This window comes from Pocillopora verrucosa, chromosome 11 (genome assembly GCF_036669915.1).
Source record: "Pocillopora verrucosa isolate sample1 chromosome 11, ASM3666991v2, whole genome shotgun sequence".
Lineage (NCBI taxonomy): Eukaryota > Metazoa > Cnidaria > Anthozoa > Scleractinia > Pocilloporidae > Pocillopora > Pocillopora verrucosa.
The window spans coordinates 1,796,658-1,821,788 of NC_089322.1; the positions used below are offsets into that span (position 1 = coordinate 1,796,658).

The following is a 25,131-nucleotide window of genomic DNA, read 5'->3' on the forward strand; positions in this document are numbered from 1 at the left end:
AAAGCGAAAATTGTCAAAATACTGATCAGCAGGAACAAAGAATTAATTAACAAGTATAAATAACTTGTCATAACGTTTTACAAGGAGTCAGATAGGAATATAATGGCACCTGTATGAAGCAGCACTGTATTAGCGGTCACCCTGTATTAGGAGGTCGGTTGTTAAAGTGCTGAAAATGGTATCCCTTAGTTTGTGCAATTTTAACCTCTATCAAGCGGTCACCAATATCAACCCTTTGACCTCTGGGAGTGACTAGCTTCTAATTTCTCTTTACAACATCACCTCTGCATCACACATTAAGGTTATGAGAAAAATAGAAAGCAAATTCTCCTTATCAGTGTCATTGGAAATGTATAGAGATCAGTGTGGAGAATATGCATACTGATGTTAGGGGTATCAAGGGTTAGGCAGTAGCGGTCACCCTTTCCTGAGTCCCAACGGCTTGTTGTTACTTTTACATGTCTATGTTGTGATCCATGTTGATTCTGTTCTTTTATTTTGTTGTTTTTTTTTTTCTCATCGAGTTTCGATTTTGATTTTAAAGAGACGACGAAAACCTTGATGCACATAATATCATGTCTCCCAATTCCTTCTTCTCCGAGAACCTTCATAATAACAACATCTCATTAAAGTAAAACCGGCTTTACTCTTCAATTTAATCACTCCGTCTTTCCGACTGCAATTCCTTCATAGATTATTTCATTAAAATATTGAAGTGACCAATAATTTTGGCCATTGGGACATCATTGAGTCTAAATACAATTTCGTATCTCCCATCCCTGTTTACTCTAACGACAGCAAACGTCCAAACAAAGCGCTTGTTAGCCACACAGAAGATTTCAGCTATTGTTGTGGAAGACACTCGATCATAGATATGCCCGAAATTTAAGCCGCGATTATCTGTACAAATAAACTTTTCAACACTTTTATTATGAGACTAATACTTTCACTACATTTCACTTATTGACCCATTAACTTGTCTAGAAATTGAAAAGGATTGTCAAATTGATGTCAAAACCTATCTGTTATTTGCATCTAAGCGCAAAGAGATAACAAGGAAGAACATACTTAATTTCAAAACTCCGGTATTATCAAGAACCACCTGCAAACATGCGCGGGCTAATCAATAACTCTAAAGCCACCTCTGTTATCGTTTTCATAGGCAGTTTCTGCTTCGACTAAGTTTTTACCACAAAAGTGTTGAGGCAAACTAGATGCTTTTCGTTGTTTGTGTAATTTTCAAGTATGTCGCTTAATCTATCTTCGTTAAGAAGCCACTCATTAGCCAATGATTAACATCGATTTTTCTTCCCTCGTAAATATTAGCTCCTGCTTGTTTTTCTTCCTGACGGCATTACCAGACGCTCGCAATGCGACGCTATACCGTTTTATCGTAGGATCATTTAAATTTTTTTACTTCTGATGAAAGAGCTGGAAGTTTATTCCCTTCACTGATGATTATACCTTAGATTCATTTGTTGTTTAGTGCTGAGAATCTTACTATCAATACCATGTACCCAAATTGCTTGAGAATTTCTTTAAATAACACATTTAAAGGAGTCAAGGCGTTGACTGTATATAATAGGAAGAAGTTCGTTTTCCATTACTAAGGAGTAATTTAGGAATTTTGCTTTTGAGGCAGAAGGATGGATGGCACGGGTTTCCTTCTATTTGATTTGAAGCTGGCATCTCATTTAGTTGTCAGTGCTAGTTTTAAGGGATTCGGCGAAACATTTGGCAGTCATGGGCAAAATTTACAAGCGAAAGAAGAGACTTTTCCGAAGCTCAAGAGCGCAACCACCGTTACTGGTTTGATCTGAAATTAAGAGCGACGGAAACCTTAATATGAATAAAAGCATGTGTCCTATTTTACTTTTATTTGCACCCATAATTACAATTTCATGATCGATCGATGACAAAGCCAGCTTTCTAGCTCAAAGTAGCCTCTGCCCTTCCAGTTGTGATTATTCGATATATTGTGTACTTAAAATTGGAACTATTAAAATTGGCTGCCGGGCCATATCACTAAGTTTATGTACAATCTTGTTTGTTCCTATTTCACTTTGTCCTAAGGAATTACTGTGTATAGTCTTTGTAAGCCACACAGAGGAGATCAGTTACTAATATGGACGACACTCGATGACCGATTGTAGTTTACCCGAAATGGCCGATTGCTGTTCCAAGACATCTTTTGAAGTATGTCCATGATAGCGTGTCGAACGTGTCTCATCTTCCAGCAGTAAATGACAGGGTTCAAAGATGAATTTAGATACATAGGGGTCAATGGAATAACAGCCATGCAAATGAGATAGGGCAAACAACAAATCAAAAACACGAGATATACGTAGAATATGCCAACTGTGGATTTAATTAGAACAGTTAAGTTTTTTATCTCCTCAGACTGAGCTTCGTCTCGTATTTGCATGGACTGAATGTGATTCTCCTGCCGTCGTACAGTTTGATATGTCCTGATGTACACCACAAATGTGATAAGAAAACCGAAAGCAGCAATGATTGTACTTATAAGTTCCCGAGTACTAAGAAGCCCCCAAAATATCATCAAAGAAATGAACATAGACTACAAACAAACGTAGAAACGAAAGAAGCAATTTAATTCTCTTTACATTCTTTGTATGATATTAAGCCTTGCTACAGCTACAAAAAATAGGCAACATCAACTACACAGGTACACGAAATTAGGACGGCGGTAATGTTTCCGCGCGGGGTTCTGGTGGCGGTTCTGCTTTGGTATTCGCGACTTCCTTAGCGCGTTTCCCTATTTCAATGGGAAAATTGACGCCACTTTGTCTCGAGCCTTCTCCAACAGCTCCATGGTTTCGCCCACAGTGTTTTTGATTGATTTTAAACTCTCCAGGAGTTCTTCATTCGCATTAGGACTAGATTTATGGCCAGATTAAATATCCCGTCCGTTTGAATCGAACAGCGCATTACCATTTTGAGTTACTTTCGCATTCAGCTCGATTTTGACCTTCGGCATCGAAAGGTCATCAATGTTGTTCTTAATAGTGGTAGCGTCATGGCGTTTTGCGCTAAAATTTTCCTCCATGAATCTCCCGGCAGCCGCGGGATTATCAGAAGTCACAAAAGCCAACTTGTGATTTATTGCTATTGCTTTCAAAGCCTCGCGGACTTCCCATAGGCGCTTTCTTTCAGTCACGAAACAGCGGCGAAACCGTTCCATGTAGGGACAAGTGATCCAAAGGACACATAGCATTTTGGCAGAATATTATTTGAGAATTCAGTATATTCGCCCTTTGGGTCCGCGAAACACCCCAGGTCTTCATCTTTCCACTTCTGTGGACTTGCACTTTCACTTGTTCCCGCACCCGATGTACCATCAACAGAGTCGGGGAATAGCGGGCATCCTTTTCAGAATGGCGAGTCGGCAAACAGCCACAATATCCACAAGTTGCTCCATCTGACCTCATGAAATCCTCGCTTTCACCACAAGCGCATTTTTCTCCTTCTGTTCCTCGTACGTCCTTGCCCATTTTCAAGTTTTTACCGCGCAATCACACGCCACGCAATTAACTAGTTTGAGCGCAGACGCAGTTGTGTGAATAACACTTCCGGTTAATTATTTTCACCTCCGGTTATTTTTGTCTTGGAGGAGATGAGGGAGGGTCAGATGTTTTGTGTAGGTATTTGTGAAGAGTCATACATTAATCCATTCTGTGAAGTGCGACCCACCCCCCCCCCCCTCACCCCCATAATAAAAAATGTACCTTCCCTTAGTCGAGGGTCTCAATGGGGTGATGGCTTTTACGGCTATCGGTTAAAATTTTGGCCAATTTCCGGCTAACGGTTAACACATTTCCATTGTTTCCACCAGAGATATTTTTTAAGGTTTAATTTTTTTTACGACTAACGGTTAAAATTTGTCAATTTTTACGTCTAACGGCTAAATATTTTAGGCCGTTTTACGGCTAACGGTTAACCCCATTGGGACCTTCTTACTCTTTTGGGGTAAAAATTTATTCAAAGCAGAATGCTGCATATGAAAACGAAAACAGAGGTGTCTCTTAAGCTAATAATTAGTCCGCAGATGTCTTCAGGTGATCTTACATGATATAAGCTGACCGGGAATTTTATGAGCTTAAAATTAAGTACGTTTTTTCTTGTGATCGCCTTTCGCCTAGACGCAGTAATAGATATGCTTTTGAATTGATTTAACAATTATTTCCAATTTCTAGACAAGTTTATGGGTCAGTTATGTAAAATGTGGTCAAAAAATTAGTCTCGTGATAAAAGTGCTTTAAAGCTTTTCTTTTGACAGGTAATCGACAGCTCAAATTTCGGGCTTATCCATGACGATTACGTGACGATTTGAAATTGAAATTGATTTTGAAAAATGAATAATAAAAATAAATACTGACCGTTCCTTTGGTAGGATATATGACAGATGAACTATTTTTTAATGGCTTTCTGCTGTAGAAACCCAAATTGTATGCATCTACTTCTAACAGCAACGATTACTGCAAAAACTTATTGGCAAATAGCGAGAACTGAGTTATTAGAAAGAGTTCCATAGCGGATTGTCATTTGCTGTTAAGAGGTGAAACACATTCGAGGTACTTTTATGGAAATACCGCAAAACATATCTTGGAGAACAAATCAGCCATCTGGCATAATTTTACAATCGGCGTTCAAGTGTCGTTCATGGTGATACCAGAATACCTCAGGGACGGCGGAGCTGGGGGCTGGGGCAAGGGAGGCTTTCAAGGACACGTGTTATTTTGTGTTAGTGTGAGTATTAACATCTCCAAGATATATAATTAAAAAAAAGCCTCGGGAGAAAAGTGTTGATTACAAAATACAATTGAACATCTTGACTGGCTCCATCTCTGAATTAATTTGTCTGACGTAAGTTCTTTTTTTGTCATTGGCTGACATCCCAAAAACCCATATTGCGAGAGTTAAGAGGATTCCTTTTGTTGAAGTTTATCACTATTGGGAGGAAAGGTAACATTTTAGGCAGAAAGTGGAATCAGCTCAAGATTTTCTGCCCAAAATAATGAGAAACTGTCCTGCTAAAGAATCGCAACTCGTTCAATTTGTCTGGAATAGAGGATCCTATCTTTTATGAGTGAGTTGATATCATGAACGAGTTATTTTGTAAAGAATTTTTGGATTATTTTCCTACATACACAGAACTTAAAGATCTTCGTTTGACTTTTATCACCAACTGCATTTTCAACAATTTTATAACTCACACCTCCATCATGTTGAATATTGTGACAATCTACGCTATCCACAAAACTTCGGCAATGGCAAAAACTTTGAAAACTCTGCTGCTGAGTCTTGCCTTCTCGGACCTTGCTGTTGGTTTGTTTAGCCAACCATTATACACTTTCTTTCTAGTCAAGTGCTTACAACTGGACAATCTTAACTGTGATACTTATCAAGTGCTGATTATTTCAGGTTATTTATTCTCAACTGCTTCCTTCTTTGGTGTTGTGGCTGTAAGTGTAGACAGGTTCTTAGCTGTTCATCTTCATCTCAGATATCAAGAGCTTGTGACTCACAGGCGTGTTGTTGTTGTGGTGATCGGCAAATGGTTGTGCAGTGCATTTGTTTCTTTGATAACGTTGTGGGGGTTACCTGGTACTCGGGATCTTATAGGGTCAGTTGTTGCAGCTTTCGGTTTCACTGTCACTTTTGTGGTGTACACCAGGATATATTTTATTGTACGACGGCACAAGAAACAGATTCACTCTATGAAAGTACAAGAAGTAGCTCATTCTGATGAAATGAAAAACTTTATTGTTCTTATCAAATCCACAGTTAGCTTATTCTACGTATATATCTTGTTGTTGATTTGTTATTTGCCTTTTTTTATTTGCTCGGCTGTTATTCGAATCTTGGGCTCGAGTATCGCTTCAAAACATTTTTTTCTTTACTCATTGACTCTCATATTTCTTAATTCATCTTTGAACCCTGTCATTTACTGCTGGAAGATGAGACACGTTCGACACGCTATCATGGACATACTGCGAAAGATGTCTCGGAAGAGCAATCGGCCATTACGAATAAACTACAATCGATCATTGAGTGTTGTCCAAATTGATAACTGATCCACTCTGTACGTCTAACATGGACTTTGCGTGGTTTGTTTACGACAAAGGAAATAGGGAAAAAGAACATTCTACATAAACTTAGTGATATGACTCAGCAGCCAAATGATTGTGTATTCAGTCGAGTTTTCAATACACAATACATAAAAATTATAACAAGTGGAAAGGAAGACGCCAATGAAACAGAAAAGCTGGTTTGCTTATCGTTTAATAATTCTTATTAAACGTGCTTCATTTGCTTTTTGCCTCAGCCTGGTTGGCTACCCTAAGGAGATTAAAATATAACAAAACTGTTTAGGCTCACCACAGTACATGGCTCAAAGCTTTGATAACTCATTTTATTCCTTTGAAGCATGTTCAAAAACGTTGCTTTAGCTCACGAAAAAGCGATTTTTTATTATCAATATAATCAATTTTTTTCCATAGAAGCATTACCCTAAGAAGGAGTGATGCGAAGAAAATTTCTCTTACCTTAATGAGAACAAGCTTTTACGGGCAAAGAGTTATAAAGCACCTGTTTGCGCTAATTTTGTTGAATGGATCACGTTGGAGACAGAGATCCTAGAATATTTTTCTTTCGGTTTACCACTTTTCACTTTGTAGGGTGACTTTTATTGCTAACATCATTGAGACACTGACACTAAGAAGGAGTGAGATAAACTCCGTAAAGAAAATTTTTCTTACGGTAATGACAACACACTTTTACGGGCATAAAGTGGTAAAGCATCTGTTTGCACTAATTATAATCAATGGATCACGTCGCAAGCAGAAATCACGCAGTATTTTCCTTCAATTTACCACTTTTCACTTTTGAAGGGTAACTTTTATTGCCAACATCATTGTGACAATGTGAACTACTGGCAATTAGAAAGATTTTAATCTTTATTGCTTTCGTTTGCACAAGTCTGACGATTAACTAGACTGGTTTGGAAATAGGAAAAAAACAAAACAAAACGGAAATAGCTTTCGAGTAACTTGTTGTGACCAATTAAAGCGTTTATTGTTTACTTCTTTCAAGGATATGGTATACAACCTTTATTTTAAATTACTGAATTTTCGTCCGACAGCTCACTTCTCGCGTGACCATGCTGGTCGAGATATAGTTCTTTCTTGGTTTATGATAATTTTCAGGAATATTTAAGTGCACATAATTTAAGTGGCTAAAAATAGCGTGTTGGAGTAGTATACGGTGCTCATATCAATAAACAGTCAACTCCACAACTCCCCTACTAATGTGTTATTTAAAGAAATTTTAAAGCAAGCACATAATGAGCCAGAATGACAAAGATAATCCATTAAGGGACATGGTATTGATAGTAAGATGCTCAGGAATAAACAGCAATTAAATGTGAGGTATAAGTGAAGTGAATAAACTTCCAGCTTTTTCGTTAGAAGTTTAAATATTAAAATGATCCTACGACGAAACGGTTTAGCGTCACATTTGGAGGGTTTTTTTCCTTAGGAAAAAAAAAGCCAGGAGCAAGTATTTAAGAGGGAAAGGGGAAATTATTGTTTATCATTGTCTATTGAGTGGATTGAAAACGAAAACGGATTAATCTATGTGCTTGAAAACTAAACAAATAGTGAAGAGCAGTTCATTTACCTTTGGTTACACTTTGAAGATAAAAACTTAGTCAAAGGAGAATGCTGCATACGAAAACAAAACAGAAGTGACAGTAAAGTTATTGATTAGCCCGCGGATGTCAGGTGATTTTTCATAATTCTAGCTGACCGGCAATTTTATGAGCTTAAAATTAAGCCTGTTTTTCCTAGAAATCTCCTTTTGTTTAGACGCAATAACCTATAGGTTTTTTAATTCATTTAACAATTCTTTCCAATTTTTAGACAAGCTAATGGGTCAGTTATGTAAAATGTAGTCAAAATATTAGTCTCGTAATGAAAGTGCTTTAAAGCTTTTTTTGACAGATACTCGACGGCTCAAATTTCGGGCTTATTCATGATGATTAAGTAACAGTTTGAAGATGTCTCAAAATCTCGGAGATTATTTGAAACAGCGTCAATTTCTCCTGGCTTTAACCCGTTAACTATTAGGAGTGATTTAAAACTAATTTCTCTCTAAAATATCCATACATTATCCAACGAACAGGTAATGAGAATACCTAAACTTATCAGATAGAAGTTGATACCTTGATCTAACGTTAAATTCTTATAAATTATTTACAAGGAAATGTGTAGCAGGTAGAAGGGAGAATTAACAATCAGATCTTGGGAGTTAAAGGGTTAAGGAAAAACGGAGGGGGTGCCGTTATCGCCAACATAGTATTAAAAGGAGACCATAGTAAATTGACTGCCAATTAATTGTCAACAAGGGAGGGAGGGGTCAGGAATCTTAGAAAATCCTTTGGAGGGGGAGGGCTATGTAAATATTGTTATGACTCGACCTCCCCCCTCAAAAAAAAAGCAGGCGATAAAGAATGACTAGTCCCTTGAGAGGAATAAATGACAAAGGAAATTTTTTAAAGGTTTTCTGCTATAGAAACCCAAATTATACGCTTTGACTTCTAAAAGCAACGATTACTGAAAAAAAATCATTCAGGAAAAACGAGGTCTGTGTTATAAAATCGATGATACCAAAAGTTCCATAACCTATTCTCGGTTAAGATAACTAAACCAAACTTGCTTATTGTTCAGAATGTACTGTTATCATCTTGATAACATCATCTTGACAAGGCTTTTTGATGTTTTATTTATTTCCTAAGGAGGATTTTGGTTGTGTCAAGTTAAAAACAACATTATCGGCCATAAGACTGAAATATTCCTATTACCCCCTCCCTCCTTGGTACCTTGTAAGTTTTAAGAAAGCTGACAAGCGACGCTGTTAGAAATATTCTCCAAGGCAAGTTTCTCTCTTCCCCCTCCTACCACGAAACTCTCTTGGCGACAACTGATCCCCACTCTGTTGCCACTGAAAACCACAAGAAATAGAGGCTTTTAGAAATATTTTCCGAGATTTTGAAAAGCATCGTCAAATTGCCACGTGATCATCATAGATATGCCCACAATTTATGTATTCGATTATCTTTACAAAAAACGTCGGATTTTCCGTATGCAAAACACGGGTTAACGTTAATAAACCCGAGTTTTGCGTGAATTTAACCTTCGTTTTTCGTACGGTGAACGCTAGTTTTTTTGCCGTAAATAAACTTTTGAACACTCTTATTTCGAGACTGACGTTTCCAATACATTCCACTTTATTGACTCATTGAGTTATCTAGAAACTGTCAAATTGATTCCAAAACCTATCTGTTGTTTGCATCTAAAAAAAGGAAATATAAGGAAAAACATACTTAACTTTAAGCTCTCAAAACTCCCGGTATTCTCAAGAACCACCTGCAAAAGTCTGCAGGCTAATCAATAACTCTATACACCTCTGTTTTCGTTTTAATACGCAGCATTCTGCTTCGACTAAGTTTCTACCTCGAAAGTGTTGACGCAAACTCATGCTTTTTATGGCTTGTTTAATTTTCAAGGTTATTGATCAATCCATTTTCGTCTTCAGTCCACTCATTAGCTAATGATTAACATCGATTCTTCTTCCCTCGTAAATACTAGCTCCTTTTTCTTCCTGAGGGCATTACGAGACGTTCTCAATGTGACGCTATACTGTTTTATAGTTTTTAACTTCTAATGAAAGAGCTGGAAGTTTATTCCATTCACTCATGATCATGCCTTATATTTATTTGTTGTTTAGTCCTGAAAATCTTACTACCAATACCATATCCCTAAATTGATCATCTCTGTCACTCTTATTAACTGTTTGCTTGAGAATTTCTTCAAATTATACATTAAGGGTGGCTAAAGCGTTGACTGTTTATTAAAAGGAAGAAGTTCGTTTCCACTATTACAGAGTAACTTGGAAATTCTGGTTTTGAGGCTGAAGGATGGATGGCATAAGTTTCCTGTTTCATTTGAAGCTGGCATGTCATTTAGTTGTCAGTACTTGTTTTAAGAGATTTGGCGAAACAGTTGGTAGTTATAGGCAAAATTTACAAAGAAAAAAAAGAAAGCTTTTCCGAAGCTTAAGTCCGCAACTACCGTTATTGGTTTCTTCATTCTGATTTTAAATTAAAAGCGGCGGAAACCTTAATATGAATAAAAGCATGTGTCCTACTGAATCCTCTGCCCCCTCCCCACAAAGAAAATGAATACTGACCGTACCTTTTGTAGGATATAGGACAGATGAACTATTTTTTAATGGCTCTCCCGCTGTAGAACCCAAATTGTATGCATCTCTTTTGAACAGCAACGATTACTGCAAAATACCTCAGGAACGGCGGAGCTAGGGGCTGGGGCAAGGGAGGCTTTCAAAGACACATTTTATTTTGTGTTAGTATGAGTATTAACATATTCAAGAAATATCATTAAAAACAAGCCTCGAGAGAAAAGTATCGATTTCAAAATACAATTGAACATCTTGACTGCCTCTTCCACATCCCAAAAACTCATATTGCGAGAATTAAGAGGATTCTTTTTGATGAATTTTTCGCTTTTGGGAGGAAAGGTAACATTTTACGCAGAAAGTGGAATCAGCTCAACATTTGCTGCCCTAAATAAGGAGAGACTGGCCTGCTAAAGAATCGCAACACATTCTGTTTGTCTGGAATAGAGGGTCCTATCTTTTATGAGTGAGTTGATACCATGGACGAATAATTTTGTAACGAGTCTTTGGATTATTTGCCCCGATACACTGAACTTAAATATCTTCGCTCGACTCTTAACACCAACTGCATTTTAACAATTTTATAACTCACCCCCATCATGTTGAATATTGGGACAATCTACGCCATCCACAAAACTTCGGCTATGGCAAAAACTTTGAAAACTCTGCTGCTGAGTCTTGTCTTCTAAGATGTTGCTGTTGGTTTGTTTAGCAAAGCAATATACACTTTCTTTCTTGTCAAGTGGTTACAACTGGACAAAATTAATTGTAATACTTACCAAGTGCTGAATATTTCAGGTTATTTATTCTCAACTGCTTCGTTCCTTGGTGTTGTGGCTGTAAGTGTAGACAGGTTCTTAGCTGTTCATCTTCATCTCAGATATCAAGAGCTTGTGACTCACAAGCTTGTTGTGGTGGTGGTTATCGGCAAATAATTGTGCAGTGCATTTGTTTCTTCGATAGCATTGTAGGGGTTGCTTAGTACTCGGAATATTACAGAGTCAGTTGTTGCAGCTTTCGGTTTCATTGTCACATTTGTGGTGTACACCAGGATATATTTGATGCTTTATTTATTTCCTAAAGATGATTTTGGTTGTGTCAAGATAAAAGTAACATTATCCCCCATAAGACTGTAATATTCTTATTACCCCCTCCCTCCTTCTTACCTTGTCTGCTTTTAAGAAAAGCGACGCTGTGACAAATATCCTCCAAAGCAAGTTTCTTTAGCCTTCCCCCCCCCCTCAAAATCTCTTTGCGACGACTGATCCCCACTCTGTTGCCCCTCAAAACCAGGAGAAATCGAGGCTTTAGAATATTCTCCGAGATTTTGAAAGGCATTTTCAAATTGCCACGTAATCATCATAGATATGCCCAAAATTTAAGCCGTCGATTATCTGTATAAACAAACTTTCGGACACTTCTTTTTCGGAACTAATGTTTTCAATACATCTCATTTTATTGACCCATTTAATTTGTCTAGAAATTGCAAAGAATTGTCATAATGATTCCAAAACCTATCTGTTATTTGCATATAAACAAAGGAAATAACAAGGAAAAATATACTTAATTTTAAGTTCTCAAAACTCCCGGTGTTATCAAGGGTAACCTGCAAACATCTGCGGGCTAATCAATAACTCTAAAGCCACCTCTGTTTTCGTTTTCATATTCTGCTTCGACTAAGTTTTTTACCTCAAAAGTGTTAACACAAACTCGGTGCTTTTTGTTGTTTGTTTAATTTCCAAGGATATCGATCAATCCATTTTCGTTTTCAGTCCACTCACTAGCTAATCATTTACATCGATTTTCTTTCCCTCGTAAATACTACCTCCTATTTGTTTTTCTGTTAGTGCTATTTTTAAGAAATTCGGCGGAACAGTTGGCAGTTATGGGCAAAATTTACAAGGGAAAAATGAAACCTTTTCCGAAGCTTAAGTCCGCAACCACTGTTATTGATTTTAAATTCTGATTTGAAACTAAGAGCGACGGAAACCTTGATGTGAATAAAATCTTGTGTCGTATCCTACTTTTATTTACATCCATAATTACAATTTCACTATCCATCGATGACAAAACCAGCTTTCTTGCTCAAATAAGCCTTTCCCTTCCACATTACAGATTGTTCGATTTATCGAGTACTTAAAATTGGAACCACGGGATTATTTGGCTGCCGGGTCATATCACTAAGTTTATGTACAATCTTGTTTGTCCCTATTTTACTTTGTCGTAAACAAATACCGCCCATAGTCTTTGTAAGCCACACAGAGGCGATCAGTTATCAATATGGACGACACTCGATGACCGGTTGTAATTGATCCGAAATGGCCGATTGCTGTTCCAATACATCTTTCGTAATATGTCTATGATAGCGTGTCGAATGTGTCTCATCTTCCAGCAGTAAATGACAGGGTTCAAAGATGAATTCAGGAACACGAGAGTCAATAAGAAAAGAAAAAGTTTCTTTAAAACGATACTCGAGCCATAAAATTGAATAGTTGCAAAAGGGGCAAATAACAAACTAAAAACACGAGATATACGTGAAATATTCCAACTGTGTATTTAATTAGAGCAGTTAAGTTTTTTATCTCCTCAGACTGAGCTTCGTCTCGTATTTGCATGGACTGAATGTGATTCTTGTGCCATCGTACAGTTTGATATATCCTGATGTACACCACGAGTTTGATAATAAAACCGAAAGCAACAGTAATTGTATTTATAAGATTCCAAGCACTAAGAAGCCCCCACAATGTAACCAAAGAAACAAATGCACTATACACCCATATGCTGACCACCACCACAACAACACGCCTGTGAGACACGAACCCCTGGTATCTGAGATGAGGATGAACAGTTAAGTACCTGTCTACGCTTACAGCCACAACACCGAGGAACGAGGCAGCTGAAAATAAACTACCTATAATCGTCCCCACTTGTTTAGGGATACAGCCAGGATTGTTTAGTCGAAGGCAGTTGATAAGGAAGAAGGTGTATAATGGTTGACTAAATAAACCAACAGCAACATCCGAGCAGGCAAGACTTAGCAGCAGAGTTTTCAAAGTTTTTGGCATTGTTGAAGTTTTGTGGATAGCGTAGATTGTCACAATATTCAACATGAAGGCGGTGTAACTGAGAAAAATGTTAAAGACACAGATGGCGATACAAGTCGAACGAAGATCTTCAAGTTCGGTGAATATGGGCAAAAATTTCGAATACTGGTTACGATACAATTTTTTCATGATTTTCACTCACTTATAAATTATAGGGGCCGCTATTTCAGATAAATAGTTTATGGGTTGTGATATTTTAGCAAGTCGATTTATCACAAGAAAATTAGCTTTCTCGATAGAGCTATCCAGTAATTTGGCAAATTTCTATTTTAAAATAATCGAACATGATAGACCGTCAAATCTACCTGCTTTGCACCGATACATTCAATCATTTAGGCAAAGTAAAAAAGAAGGTAAAAGTATTTACGTGCAATATGTCCAGTTCCTGAACTTTCGAAAGCATTTCTGTGGTTTCATTTGTGACGTTACTGCTTTTATTTCTGTCAAAAAGCGGAAAAAGGTAACATTAGCCAAATCAGAGATTTCCTTCTAAATCTAACAAAAAAAATTGCATCAACAGTGTAGCTTGTATTTCCGATGGAAAAAAACAAACAAACAAACAAAGTTAGAGGAAAAAGGAATAATTAAGGGAGTTACGAAAGATCCAACGCAAAATATTTTTCCTGTATTGGGAAGCGAGAGTGCATGTAAATAACTCAAAAAGCCCGGTCGAAAGGGGTGGGGAGGGGTCGGGGGATTTTATTAATGTCACAATAAAATTTACCTGAACCCCTTATAATGCTCTGCATAATCTAGTACCCAGATCCTACCGGGTTACTGACTGAAATGTGATCTTGCCCGTGAAAGGTCTGGTTACGAGACTAGCACTGCAGTATTCTGATGATCCCTCCCCTCCACCTTCATTGACTTTTTATGATCTCCCGTCTACGGTAGTTGTATGCAATTACCAATATTGCAAATATATGCAAGTAATTCGCTTAATACACACAACAGCTAAATTTGAAAGAAGCAGAACAGCAAGTTTATTTTTATTACTGAACGACCACTGGCATTTTCAAGTGAAATATTAGCTTTGAATACATGTTTTCGATATTCTACCAATGTAATATGAATAACTAACCAGTCGAAAAAAACCGTACGGAGGGAAGAGGGGAGGGGAGGGGGCAGAGAGGGGAGGGGAGGGGGCAGAGAGGGGGTGAACGGGATAATTTCCGTAGTTCCCCCTTCAGACTCTGTTAGCAACAATTGATCCCTCATCTGTCCCCCAAGGGAAACGTGTAATTCCCTTCCCCCTCAAAAAAAAGGAAGGAAAAAAAAAAAAAAAGCCCTCCGACGCCATCCCTCAGTCGATAAATATAAATAATGACTGTTCCCCTAGATTTCAAATTTCTTCAAACGTAAAGCTAGCCAGAACTAAGGAGAAATATTCTTCACCCAAACAGGAGAAATTATTGGGACATAATTTCCTCGTCGGTTGTGTTTTTCCCGTACGTCGGTACCCGAGGTGCGGAATTGTATAAGTTACCAAAGTTTGAATTTTTCATAAAAACCCGGAAATTGAAGAAATCTATTATTTGTGAACTTTTTTGAAATAATTTTCTGTTGACTTGAACAAAATGCTTTACGAAAGCGACAACACGAGTGGCTTTAGTTCGACGTTTTAGTAATTATGCAATAATTATGTAATTATAATCGATATTTCTAAAGATGGTTCAGGCCTGTGCCAAGACGCCAGAAAAATTTCAGTACGCTGATCGATCTAAATGACGAGTTTTTTGGTAATTGCCTCCTTTCGCTTAGAGTAACTTTCAGGTTTCTGTGTTGAACAGTTCTTCTCAATTTCATGGAATTAAGAAAAAAGCTAGAATTAACATGTTTAACATGCACTTAAAAAACAAGCCTAGGGAGAAAACTGTCTATTTTAAAATACAATTGAACATCTTGACTGCTCACATATCTGTTAATTTGTCTGACGTAAGTTCTTCCTTTGTCATTGGTTTACATCCCAAAAACCCATACCACCAGGAGAAGATGCCTTTTATTGAAGTTCACCACTTCTGGGAGGAAAGGTAGCATTTTAAGTTGAAAGTGAAATTAGCTCAAAAATTACTGCCCGAAATAAGGATAAAACTGTCCTGCTAAAGAATCGCAACACGCTCTGTTTGTCTGGAATAGTAGTTCTTATATTTTATGAGTGAGTTGATATCATGAGCAATGTTATTTGCAACGATTCTGCAATATACCCCATATCCACTGAACTCAGAGATCTTCTTTCGACTTTTATCGTCAACTGTATCTTCAACAATTTTCTTACTCACACCTCCATCATGTTGAATATTGTGACAATCTACGCTATCTACAAAACTTCGGCAATCGCTAAAACTTTGAAAACTCTGCTGCTAAGTCTTGCCTGCTCGGATGTTGCTGTTGGTTTGTTTAGTCAACCATTATACACTTTCTCTTTGATCAACGGGCTTCGATTACGCAATACTGGTTGTATCACTAAACAATTGGCGACGATTTTAAGTTATTTATTCTCAACTGCTTCGTTCCTTGGTGTTGTGGCTGTAAGTGTAGACAGGTTCTTAGCTGTTCATCTTCATCTCAGATACCAAGAGCTTGTGACTCACAAGCGTGTTGTTGTTGTGGTGATCAGCAAATGGTTGTACAGTGCATTTATTTCTTTCATGATATTTTGGGTGTTACCTGGTACTCGGCAACTTATTAATTCAGTTGCGGTAGCTTTGGGTTTCATTGTCACACTCGTGGTGTACATCAGGATATATTTAACTGTCCGACGGCACAAGAATCAGATTCATTCTATGCAAGTACAAGAAGTAGCTCATTCTGATGAAATAAAAAACTTAATAATTATTATTAAATCCACAGTTAGCTTATTCTACGTATATCTCTTATTGTTAATTTGTTATTTGCCTTTTTTCATTTGCTCGGCTCTTATTCGAATGTATGGCTCGAGTATCGCTTTAAAACAATTTTTTCTTTACTCAATGACTCTCATATTTCTTAATTCATCTTTGAATCCTGTCATTTACTGCTGGAAGATGAGACACGTTCGACACGCCATTATAGACATACTGCGAAAGATGCCTTGGAAGAGAAATTGGCCATTACGGATAAACTACAATCGATCATCGAGTGTCGTCCATGTTGATAACTGATCCACCCTGTGCGTCTAACAAGGACTGTGCATGGTTTGTTTACCACAAAGAAAACAGGAAGAAAGAACATTGTACATAAACTTAGTGATGTGACTCAGCAGCAGAATCATTGCGTATCCTGTCGAGTTTAAATACACAATACACCAAATTCTCACTGGAACGAAAGAGGACAATTAAACAGGAAAGTTGGTTTGGTTATCGATGTATCTCAGCTAATTCCTAAATTAAACGAGCTTCATTTGCTTTTTACCTCAACCTAGTTATCTATTCTAAGGAGGTTGAAACAGAAAAATCTGTTTAGGCTCGCGACAGTACATGGCTCAAAACTTCGATAAGTCATTTTTTTATTTAGCCATATGTTGATCAGAGGGGAATTCCCTCGAAGCATCTTCAAAAAACTGCTATAACTCTAGTTTTTAATATCAACGTAATCATTTTTTTTTTCATAGAAGCATTACCCTAAGAAGGAGTAAGATAAAGTCCGCGAAGATAATTGCTCGTACTTAAATGAGAAAAACCTTTTATGGGCATAGAGTTAAAAGCATCTGTTTGCGCTAATTGTAATGAATGGATCACGCTGTAAGCAGACATCCTGCAGAATTTTCCTTTCAATTTACCACTTTTTACTTCGAAGGATAACTTGTATTGCTAACATCATTGTGACAATGGGAACTATTTATATCAAAAAGAGTTTCATCGTTATTACTTTCGTTTGCACAAGTCTGACGATTAACAAGACTTGTTTGGAAAATAGGAAAACACAAAAAAAAAACCAAAATAGCTTTTGAGTAACGTGTTGTGACCGATTACAACGTTTTACCTAATTTACTATTTCCGATGATATGGCATATAACTTTTATCTTAAATGACTGAATTTTATTGTGAGAGTTCACTTCTCGCGTGACCATGCTTATCGTGATAGTTCGTTCTTGGTTTATGATAATTTGCAGGAAGACTTAAGACATAATTTAAGTGGCTAAAAATAGCGTGTTGGAGTAGTATACGGTGCTCATCTTAAAAAACAGCCAACTCCTTAACTCCCCTATTAAAGTTTAATTTAAAGAAAGTTGAAAGCAAGCAGATAATGAGATTGGCAAAGATGATGCACAATTCTGACGATTAACTAGGCTTGTTTGGAAAATAGGAAAACACAAAAAAAAACGAAAATAGCTTTTGAATAACTTAATGTGATCAATTGCTGCGTTTCACTATTTCCTACGGAATTGACTATTTCCGATGATATGGCATATAACTTGTATCTTAAATGAATGAATTTTACTGCGACAGTTCACTTCTCTCGTGACCATGCTGATCGGGATAGTTCTTTCTTGGTTTATGATAATTTTCACGCACATTTAAGACATAATTTAAGTGGCTTATAATAGCGTGTTGGAGGAGTATACGGTGCTCATATTAATAAACAGTCAACTCTTTAACTCCTCCTATTAAAGTGTAATTAAAGAAAGTTTAGAGCAAGCAGATAATGAGAATGACAAAGAAGATCAATTTAGGGACATGGTATTGATAGTAAGATGCTCGGGAATAAACAGCAAATATATATATATTATAACGATCATGAGTGAAGAGAATAAACTTCTAGCTCTTTCTTTAGAAGTTAAAAACTTTAAATGATTCCACGATGAAATGGTATAGCGTCACATCTGGAGCGTCACGTTTTTTCTCAGGAAGAGAAGAAACCAGGAGCACGTATTTAAGAGGGAAAGGGAAATTATTGTTTATCATTGTCTATCGAGTGAATGGAAAACGAAAATGGGCTGATTGATATGCTTGAAAACTAAACAAACAGCGAAGAGTATTTCGATTGCCTTTGGTTACACTTTTGTGGTAAAAATTTATTCAAAACAGAGTGCTGCATGCGAAAACGAAAGTTATTGATTAGTCTGCATATGTTTCAATGAGATTTTACATGACACTAGCTCACCGGGAATTTTATGAATTTAAAATTAAGTATGTTTTTCTTTGTAATCTCCTTTCGCTTAGACGCAATAGCAGATAGGTTTTTGAATTAATTTAACAATTCTTTCTAATTTCTAGACAAGTTCATGGGTCAGTTATGTAAAATATAGTCAAAAAGTTATTCTCGTTATAAAAGTTTGTTTTATTTGATAGATAATCGACGGCTTAAATTTCAGGATTATCCATTACGATTACGTGATGATTTAAAGATGTCTTTCAAAATCTGGGAGATTATTTGTAACAGCGTCGATTTTTCCTGGCTCCAAGGAAAGATGGAAGGGGTTTCAGTTGTCGCTAACAGAGTATTAAGAGGAGACTGAGTGACCTATTAACTGTCAGCTAGGAGGGAGGGGTGATTGGAATCTCATAGAATCTTATGGGGGGCTGTGTAAAGATTGTTGTGACTCGACCAAGATCCTCCAACACCCCCCTCTCCCCACAGGTGACAAATAATGACCAGTCTCTTAGGAGGTAAATGACAGATGAATTATCTTTAATGGCTTTCTGCTGTGAACTCAGATTATACGCATTTACGAGGGTTTTCGAAATATTCTCCGAGATTTTGAAAGGCATTTTCAAATTGCCACATAATCATCATAGATGTGCCCAAAATTTAAGCCGTCGATTACCTGTATAAACAAACTTTTGAACACTTTTATTTCGAAACTAATTTTTTCAATACATTTCATTTTATTGACCCATCAACTTGTCTAGAAATTGCAAAGAATTGTCATAATGATTTCAAAATCTATCTGTTATTTGCATATAAACAAAAGAAATAACAAACTTAATTTTAAGTTCTCAAAACTCCCGTTATTATCAAGATTTTGTTTGTTAATTTTCAAGGATATTGATCATACATTTTCGTTTTGAATCCACTCACTAGCGAATGATTAACATGGATTCTTCTTCCCTCGTAAATACTAGCTCCTGTTTGTTTTTCTTCCTGAGGGCATCACGAGACGCTCTCAATGTGACGCTATATCTTTTTATCATAGGATCAATTAAAGTTTTTAACTTCTAATGAAAGAACTGGAAGTTTATTCCCTTCGCTCATGATCAAACCTTATTTTTATTTGTTGTTTAGTCCTGACATTCTTACTATCCATACTATATCCCCAAATTGATCATCTCTCTCATTCTTATTACCTGTTTGCTTGAGAAGTTCTTCAAATTACACATTAAGGGTAGTCAAGGGGTTGTCTGTCTATTAACTAAAGAGTAATTTGGGAATTCTGCTTTTGAGGCAGAAGGATGGATGGCAAAACATTTCCTTCTGTTTTATTTGAAGCTGGCATGTCACTTAGTTGCCAGTACTAGTTTTAAGAGATTCGGTGAAATAGTTAGCAGTTATGGGCAAAATTTACAAGGGAAAAATGAAACCTTTTCCGAAGCTTAAGTCCGCAACCACCGTTATTGGTTTTAAATTCTGATTTGAAATTAAGAGCAACAGAAGCCTTGATGTGAATAAAATCTTGAGTCGTATCCTACTTTTATTTACATCCATGATTACAATTTCACTATCCATCGATGACAAAACCAGCTTTCTTGCTCAAATTAGCCTTTCCCTATCACACTACAGATTATTCGATTTATTGAGTAATTAAAATTAGAACTAAGCGATCGTTTGACTGCTGGATCATATCACAAAGTTTATGCGGTACAATCTTGTTTGTCACTATTTCACTTTGTAGTAAACAACTACTGTATGTAGTGTTTGTAAGCCACACAGAAGGCATCAGTTATCAATATGCACGACACTCGATGACCGATTGTAGTTGATCCGAAATGGCCGATTGCTGATCCAAGACATCTTTCGCAGTATGTCTATGATAGCGTGTCGAACGTGTCTCATCTTCCAGCAGTAAATGACAGGGTTCAAAGATGAATTCAGGTACGCGAGAGTCAGCGAGTAAAGGAAAAGTTTCTTTAAGGGGATACTCGAGCTATAGATTTGAATAACAGCTATGCAAATGAAATAGGGCAAATAACACATTAAAAATACGAGATATACGTAGAATATGCCAACTGTGGATTTAATGAGGACACTGAAGTTGATCTCTTCAGAATGAGCTTCGTTTCGTATTTGCATGGATCGAATCTGATTCTTGTGCCGTCGTACAGTTAGATATATCCTGATGTACGCCACGAGTGTGATAATAAAACTGAAAGCTATATTAATTGTACTTATAAGATCCCGAGTACCAAGAAGCCCCCAAAATATCATCAAAGAGGAAAATGCACTGTACACCCATATGCCAATCACAACAATAACAACACGCCTGTGAGTCACAAGCTCTTGGTATCTGAGATGAAGATGAACAGCTAAGAACCTGTCTACACTTACAGCCACAACACCATGGAACGAAGCGGTTGAGAATAAATAACCTAAAATCGTCCGCACCTGTTGAGTGTTACAGCCAGGATTGTCTAATCGAAGCCAGTTGATCAAAAAGAAAGTGTATAACGGTTGAATAAACAAACCAACAGCAACATCCGAGCAGGCAAGACTTAGCAGCAGAGTTTTCAGAGTTTTTGGCATTGTTGCAGTTTTGTGTATGGCATAGATTGTCACAATATTCAACATGAAGGCGGTGTAAGTAAGAAAAATGTTAAAGACGCAGTTGGTGATACAAGTCGAACGAAGATCTTCAAGTTCGGTGAATATGGGAAAAAACTGCGAAGACTGGTTACAAAACAATTTGCTCATGATTTCCGCTAGGAGCCGCTATTTCAGACAAATACTGAATGGTTTGCGATATTTTAGCGGGCAAACTTCTCACAAGCCTTACTGAGGATAACAACGATAGTACCCTCCGTCATTCAACGTTGAAGTAAACAGTCTTTGGATCTCAGCAGATGGTTGCGGCCGGTGATGAGACAGGAAGCTACAAGAAAATGATTATAAGTCTTCCTTGATTACATCCATTCGCTTAACAAGTGTAACTGCACGTTTGTAGAGCTCATTCAATTTCTCGTTCATGTTCTTAAGATTAAGCTCATTTTAATTGCCTTCGTTTATTTCAGTGTGACAGCTATGTTAACTAGGATATTAATAAAACATAAGAAAGCGCATTTCAGGTCTCATTTGGGAAGAAACTCATGGAGCTCTTAAAGTTTTCCTCGAAAACGTAATACGCGACGCGGTGACATACACTGAGCACGCTAAGTGCAAGACTGTGACCGCCATGGACGTTGTATACCCGCTGAAACGACAAAAACGCACGCTCTACGGTTTTGGAGGCTGAAGAATGAAGAACTTAGCAGAAGAATGAAGAGTTAGCAAGGGTGTAAAGGAAATACTGAAATTTTTTTTGATAGCCTCAAGGAGGCATACATACAACCACGAGCTTCTTCGCAAATGAGACTTGAAATGCGCTTTTTTAATTAATTAATTTCGCGGGACTTTAATTTCTCGATTTGGCCAAAACAAGAGATCATAAACTATTTACAATCTCTTGGCCAAAATTATATATTAGAAGGAACTAAGTTATGCGAAATTTGTCAAAATATTGATCAGCAGGAACAAAAAATTAATTGACAAGTATAAATAACTTGTCATGACGTTTTACAAAGAGTCAGATAGGAATACAATGGCACCTGTACGAAGCGGCACCACATTAGCGGTCACCCTGTTTTGGGCGGTCGTTTGTTAAAGTGTTGAAAATGGTATCCCTTAGTTAGTGTAATTTTCACCTCCATCAAGCGGTCACCTTTATTAATCCTTTGACCCCTGGGAGTGACTAGCTTCTAATTTCTCTTTACAACATCAACCCTGCATCACACATTAAGGTTATGGGAAAATTGGAAATGATCACCAGATAAAAGCAGTTCTTTCTTGTTACGCAAATTCTCCTTGTCAGTGTCATTGGAAATGTATAGAGAACAGTATGGAGAATATGCATATTGATGTTAGGGTGTAAAGGATTCAGCAGTGGCGGTCACCCTTTCCTGAGTCCAAGTAGCTTGTTGTTATCTTTACATGTCTATTTTGAGATCCATGTTGATGCTGTTCTTTCATTTTATTATTGGCTATTTCCTTGCTCTTCAAGTACCTTCATGATAACAACATCTCACTAAAGAAAAAAACTGACTCTCGTGTACTTGCTATTTACTTCCTCTTCAAGTACCTTCATAATAACAACATCTCACTAAATTGAAACCAGCTTTAGTATTCAATTTAATCTCTTCGTCTTTGCTACTGCAATTCCTAAATACATTACGTCATTAAAAAATTGAACTGCACAATAATTTTGGCCATTGGGACATGTTATTGAATCCCTGTTTACTCTATCGACAGCAAACCGCACAAAGTGCTTGTTAGCCGCACAGAAGATTTTAGTTATTGATGCAAAAGACACCTGAGGACCGATTTTAAATTACGCTGACCGATTTCATCTCCGAGACATGTTCCGCAGTATGTCTACGATGACGTGTCCAATGTGTCTCATATTCCAGCAGTTAATTACAGGGTTCAGAGATGAATTAAGAAATATGCGATTCAAAGAGTAAAGAAAAAATATTGAGCTCATTTTAAATTTTATCCCAGAGTGACAGCTAGCTATGTTAGCTATGTGCTAAAATATTAATAAAACATACGTAATGGAACTTTTGGTCTCGTTACATTTGGTCTGTTTTTGTTTTCATACGCAGCATTTTGCTTTCACTAAGTTTTTACCTCAAAGTGTTAAGGTAAACTCGATGCTTTTCTTTGTTTGTTTAATTTTCAAGTATGTTGTTTAATCCATTTTCGTATTGAATCCACTCATTAGCTAATTATTAACATCGATTCTTCTTCCCTCGTTAATGCTAATCCCTTTTTGTTTTTTTTCCTGGAGGTATTATGAGACGCACTCAATGTTACGCTATACTGTTTTATAGCAGGATCAATTAAAGCTTTAACTTCTGACAGACGTGCAAGTTTATTCCCTTCACTCACGATCATACCTTATATTTATTTGTTTTTTAGTCCTGAGAATCTTACTTTCAATACCATATCCCTAAATTGATCATCTCTGTCATTCTCATTACCTGTTTGCTTGAGAATTTCTTCAAATTATACATCAAGAGTAGTCAAAGCGTTGAATCTTTATTAAAAAGGAAAACGTTCGTTTCCCACTATTACAGAGTAATTTGGGAATTCTGCTTTTGAGGCAGAAAGATGGCACAGGTTTCCTTCTGTTTTATTCGAAGCTGGCATGTCATTTAGTTGTCAGAGCTGGTTTCAGAGATTTGGCAAAACAGTTGGCAATTATTTGGGAAAATTTACAAGGAAAAAGAAAACTTTTCCGAAGCTTAAGTCCGCAACCACCGTTATTGGTTTTTAATTCTGATTTTAAATTAAGAGCGACGGAAACTTTGATATGAATAAATCATGTGTACTACGGAATCCCCTGCCCCCCCTGCCCCCAAAAAATTGACCCTTCCTTTTGTAGGATATATGACAGATGAATTATTTTTAATGGCTTTCTCCTATAGAAACCCAAATTGTACGCATTTACTTCTAACGGGAACGATTATTGAAAAAACTGATTCGCAAATAGCGAGAATTGAGGTATTAGAAAGAGGTCCATAGCACATTGTCATTTACTGCTAAAGGTGAGACACATTGAACGCGCCCTCATAGAAATACCGAAGAGCATATCTTAGAGAGCAAATCAGCCATCTGGCGCAATTTTACAATCGCGTTCGAGTATCGTTTATGGTGATACATGAATACCTCTGGGACGGCGGAGCTAGGGGCTGGAGCAAGGGAGGCTTTCAAGGACACTTTTTATCTTGTTTTTGTACGAGTATTTACATCTATAAGGTATATGATTTAAAAACAAGCCTCGGGAGAAAAAATGTCGATTTCAAAATACAATTGAACATCTTGACTGCCTCCATATGTGAATTAATTTGTTTGACGTAAGTTCTTTCTTTGTCATTGGCTGACATCCCAAAATCCCACTGCGAGAATCAAGAGGATTCCTTTTGTTGAAGTTCATCACTTTTGGGAGGAAAGGTAACATTTTGAGAGAATCACTGCCCGAAATAACGAGAAACTGTCTCCCCAAAGAGTAACATCGCAACACGTTGTGTTCGTCTGGAATAGAGGGTCCTATCTTTTATGAGTGAGTTGATATCATGGAGATATCGATATCAGTAGCTTGTTGTGACCAATTAAAGTGTTTATTATTTACTTCTTCCGATGATATGGTACACAACCTTTATTTTTAATTACTGAATTTTACTGGAGGATTAACCATGTTTGTTTTTAATTTCGGCGTTGGATCGCTCGAGCAAAGTGTCAAGCTGGGTCGGTTCGTAATTTTCGATTTCCTTGGCAATTAACTTCTCTAAACAGCCCTTTTTCTAAACCGACAACCAAAAAGCAGTGCTTTTTACAGGGTTTTCGTTGTTTGAGCTGTTTTTCAGCCGCGGTGGCGAAAGAAAACCTACCTAAAATGCCGACCAATTTCTAGACAAGTTAATGTGTCAATTATGTAAAATGTAGTCAAAAAAATTAGTCTCGTAATAAAATTGCTTGAAAGCTTTTGTTGAGATAATCGACGGCTCAAATTTCGGACTTATCCATGATGATTACGTAATGATTTGAAGATGTCTTCAAAAATCTTGGAGATTATTTGTAACAA

At 37.0% G+C, this 25,131-nt stretch overlaps 3 protein-coding genes and 1 pseudogene across 3 annotated transcripts; 2 read left to right on the top strand and 2 right to left on the bottom strand.

Annotated features, from left to right (window-relative positions):
• The first annotated feature begins 5,120 nt into the window (after positions 1–5,120).
• On the top strand, positions 5,121–6,262 carry LOC136284298 (histamine H2 receptor-like). Its single transcript, XM_066174321.1, has one exon. It carries the CDS (start codon positions 5,121–5,123, stop codon positions 6,093–6,095), a length of 975 nt encoding a protein of 324 aa, XP_066030418.1. The 3' UTR covers positions 6,096–6,262.
• Positions 6,263–12,449: 6,187 nt separating this feature from the next.
• LOC131768387 (beta-1 adrenergic receptor-like) lies at positions 12,450–13,508 on the bottom strand (annotated as a pseudogene).
• Positions 13,509–15,547: 2,039 nt separating this feature from the next.
• Positions 15,548–16,519, top strand: LOC131768419 (beta-4C adrenergic receptor-like). The gene has a single exon (XM_059084159.2). The coding sequence runs from the start codon at positions 15,548–15,550 to the stop codon at positions 16,517–16,519; it is 972 nt and encodes a 323-aa protein (XP_058940142.2).
• A 3,560-nt stretch (positions 16,520–20,079) lies between these two features.
• LOC136284299 (beta-1 adrenergic receptor-like) lies at positions 20,080–21,300 on the bottom strand. The gene has a single exon (XM_066174322.1). It carries the CDS (start codon positions 21,204–21,206, stop codon positions 20,235–20,237), a length of 972 nt encoding a protein of 323 aa, XP_066030419.1. The 5' UTR covers positions 21,207–21,300; the 3' UTR covers positions 20,080–20,234.
• Positions 21,301–25,131: the final 3,831 nt, after the last annotated feature.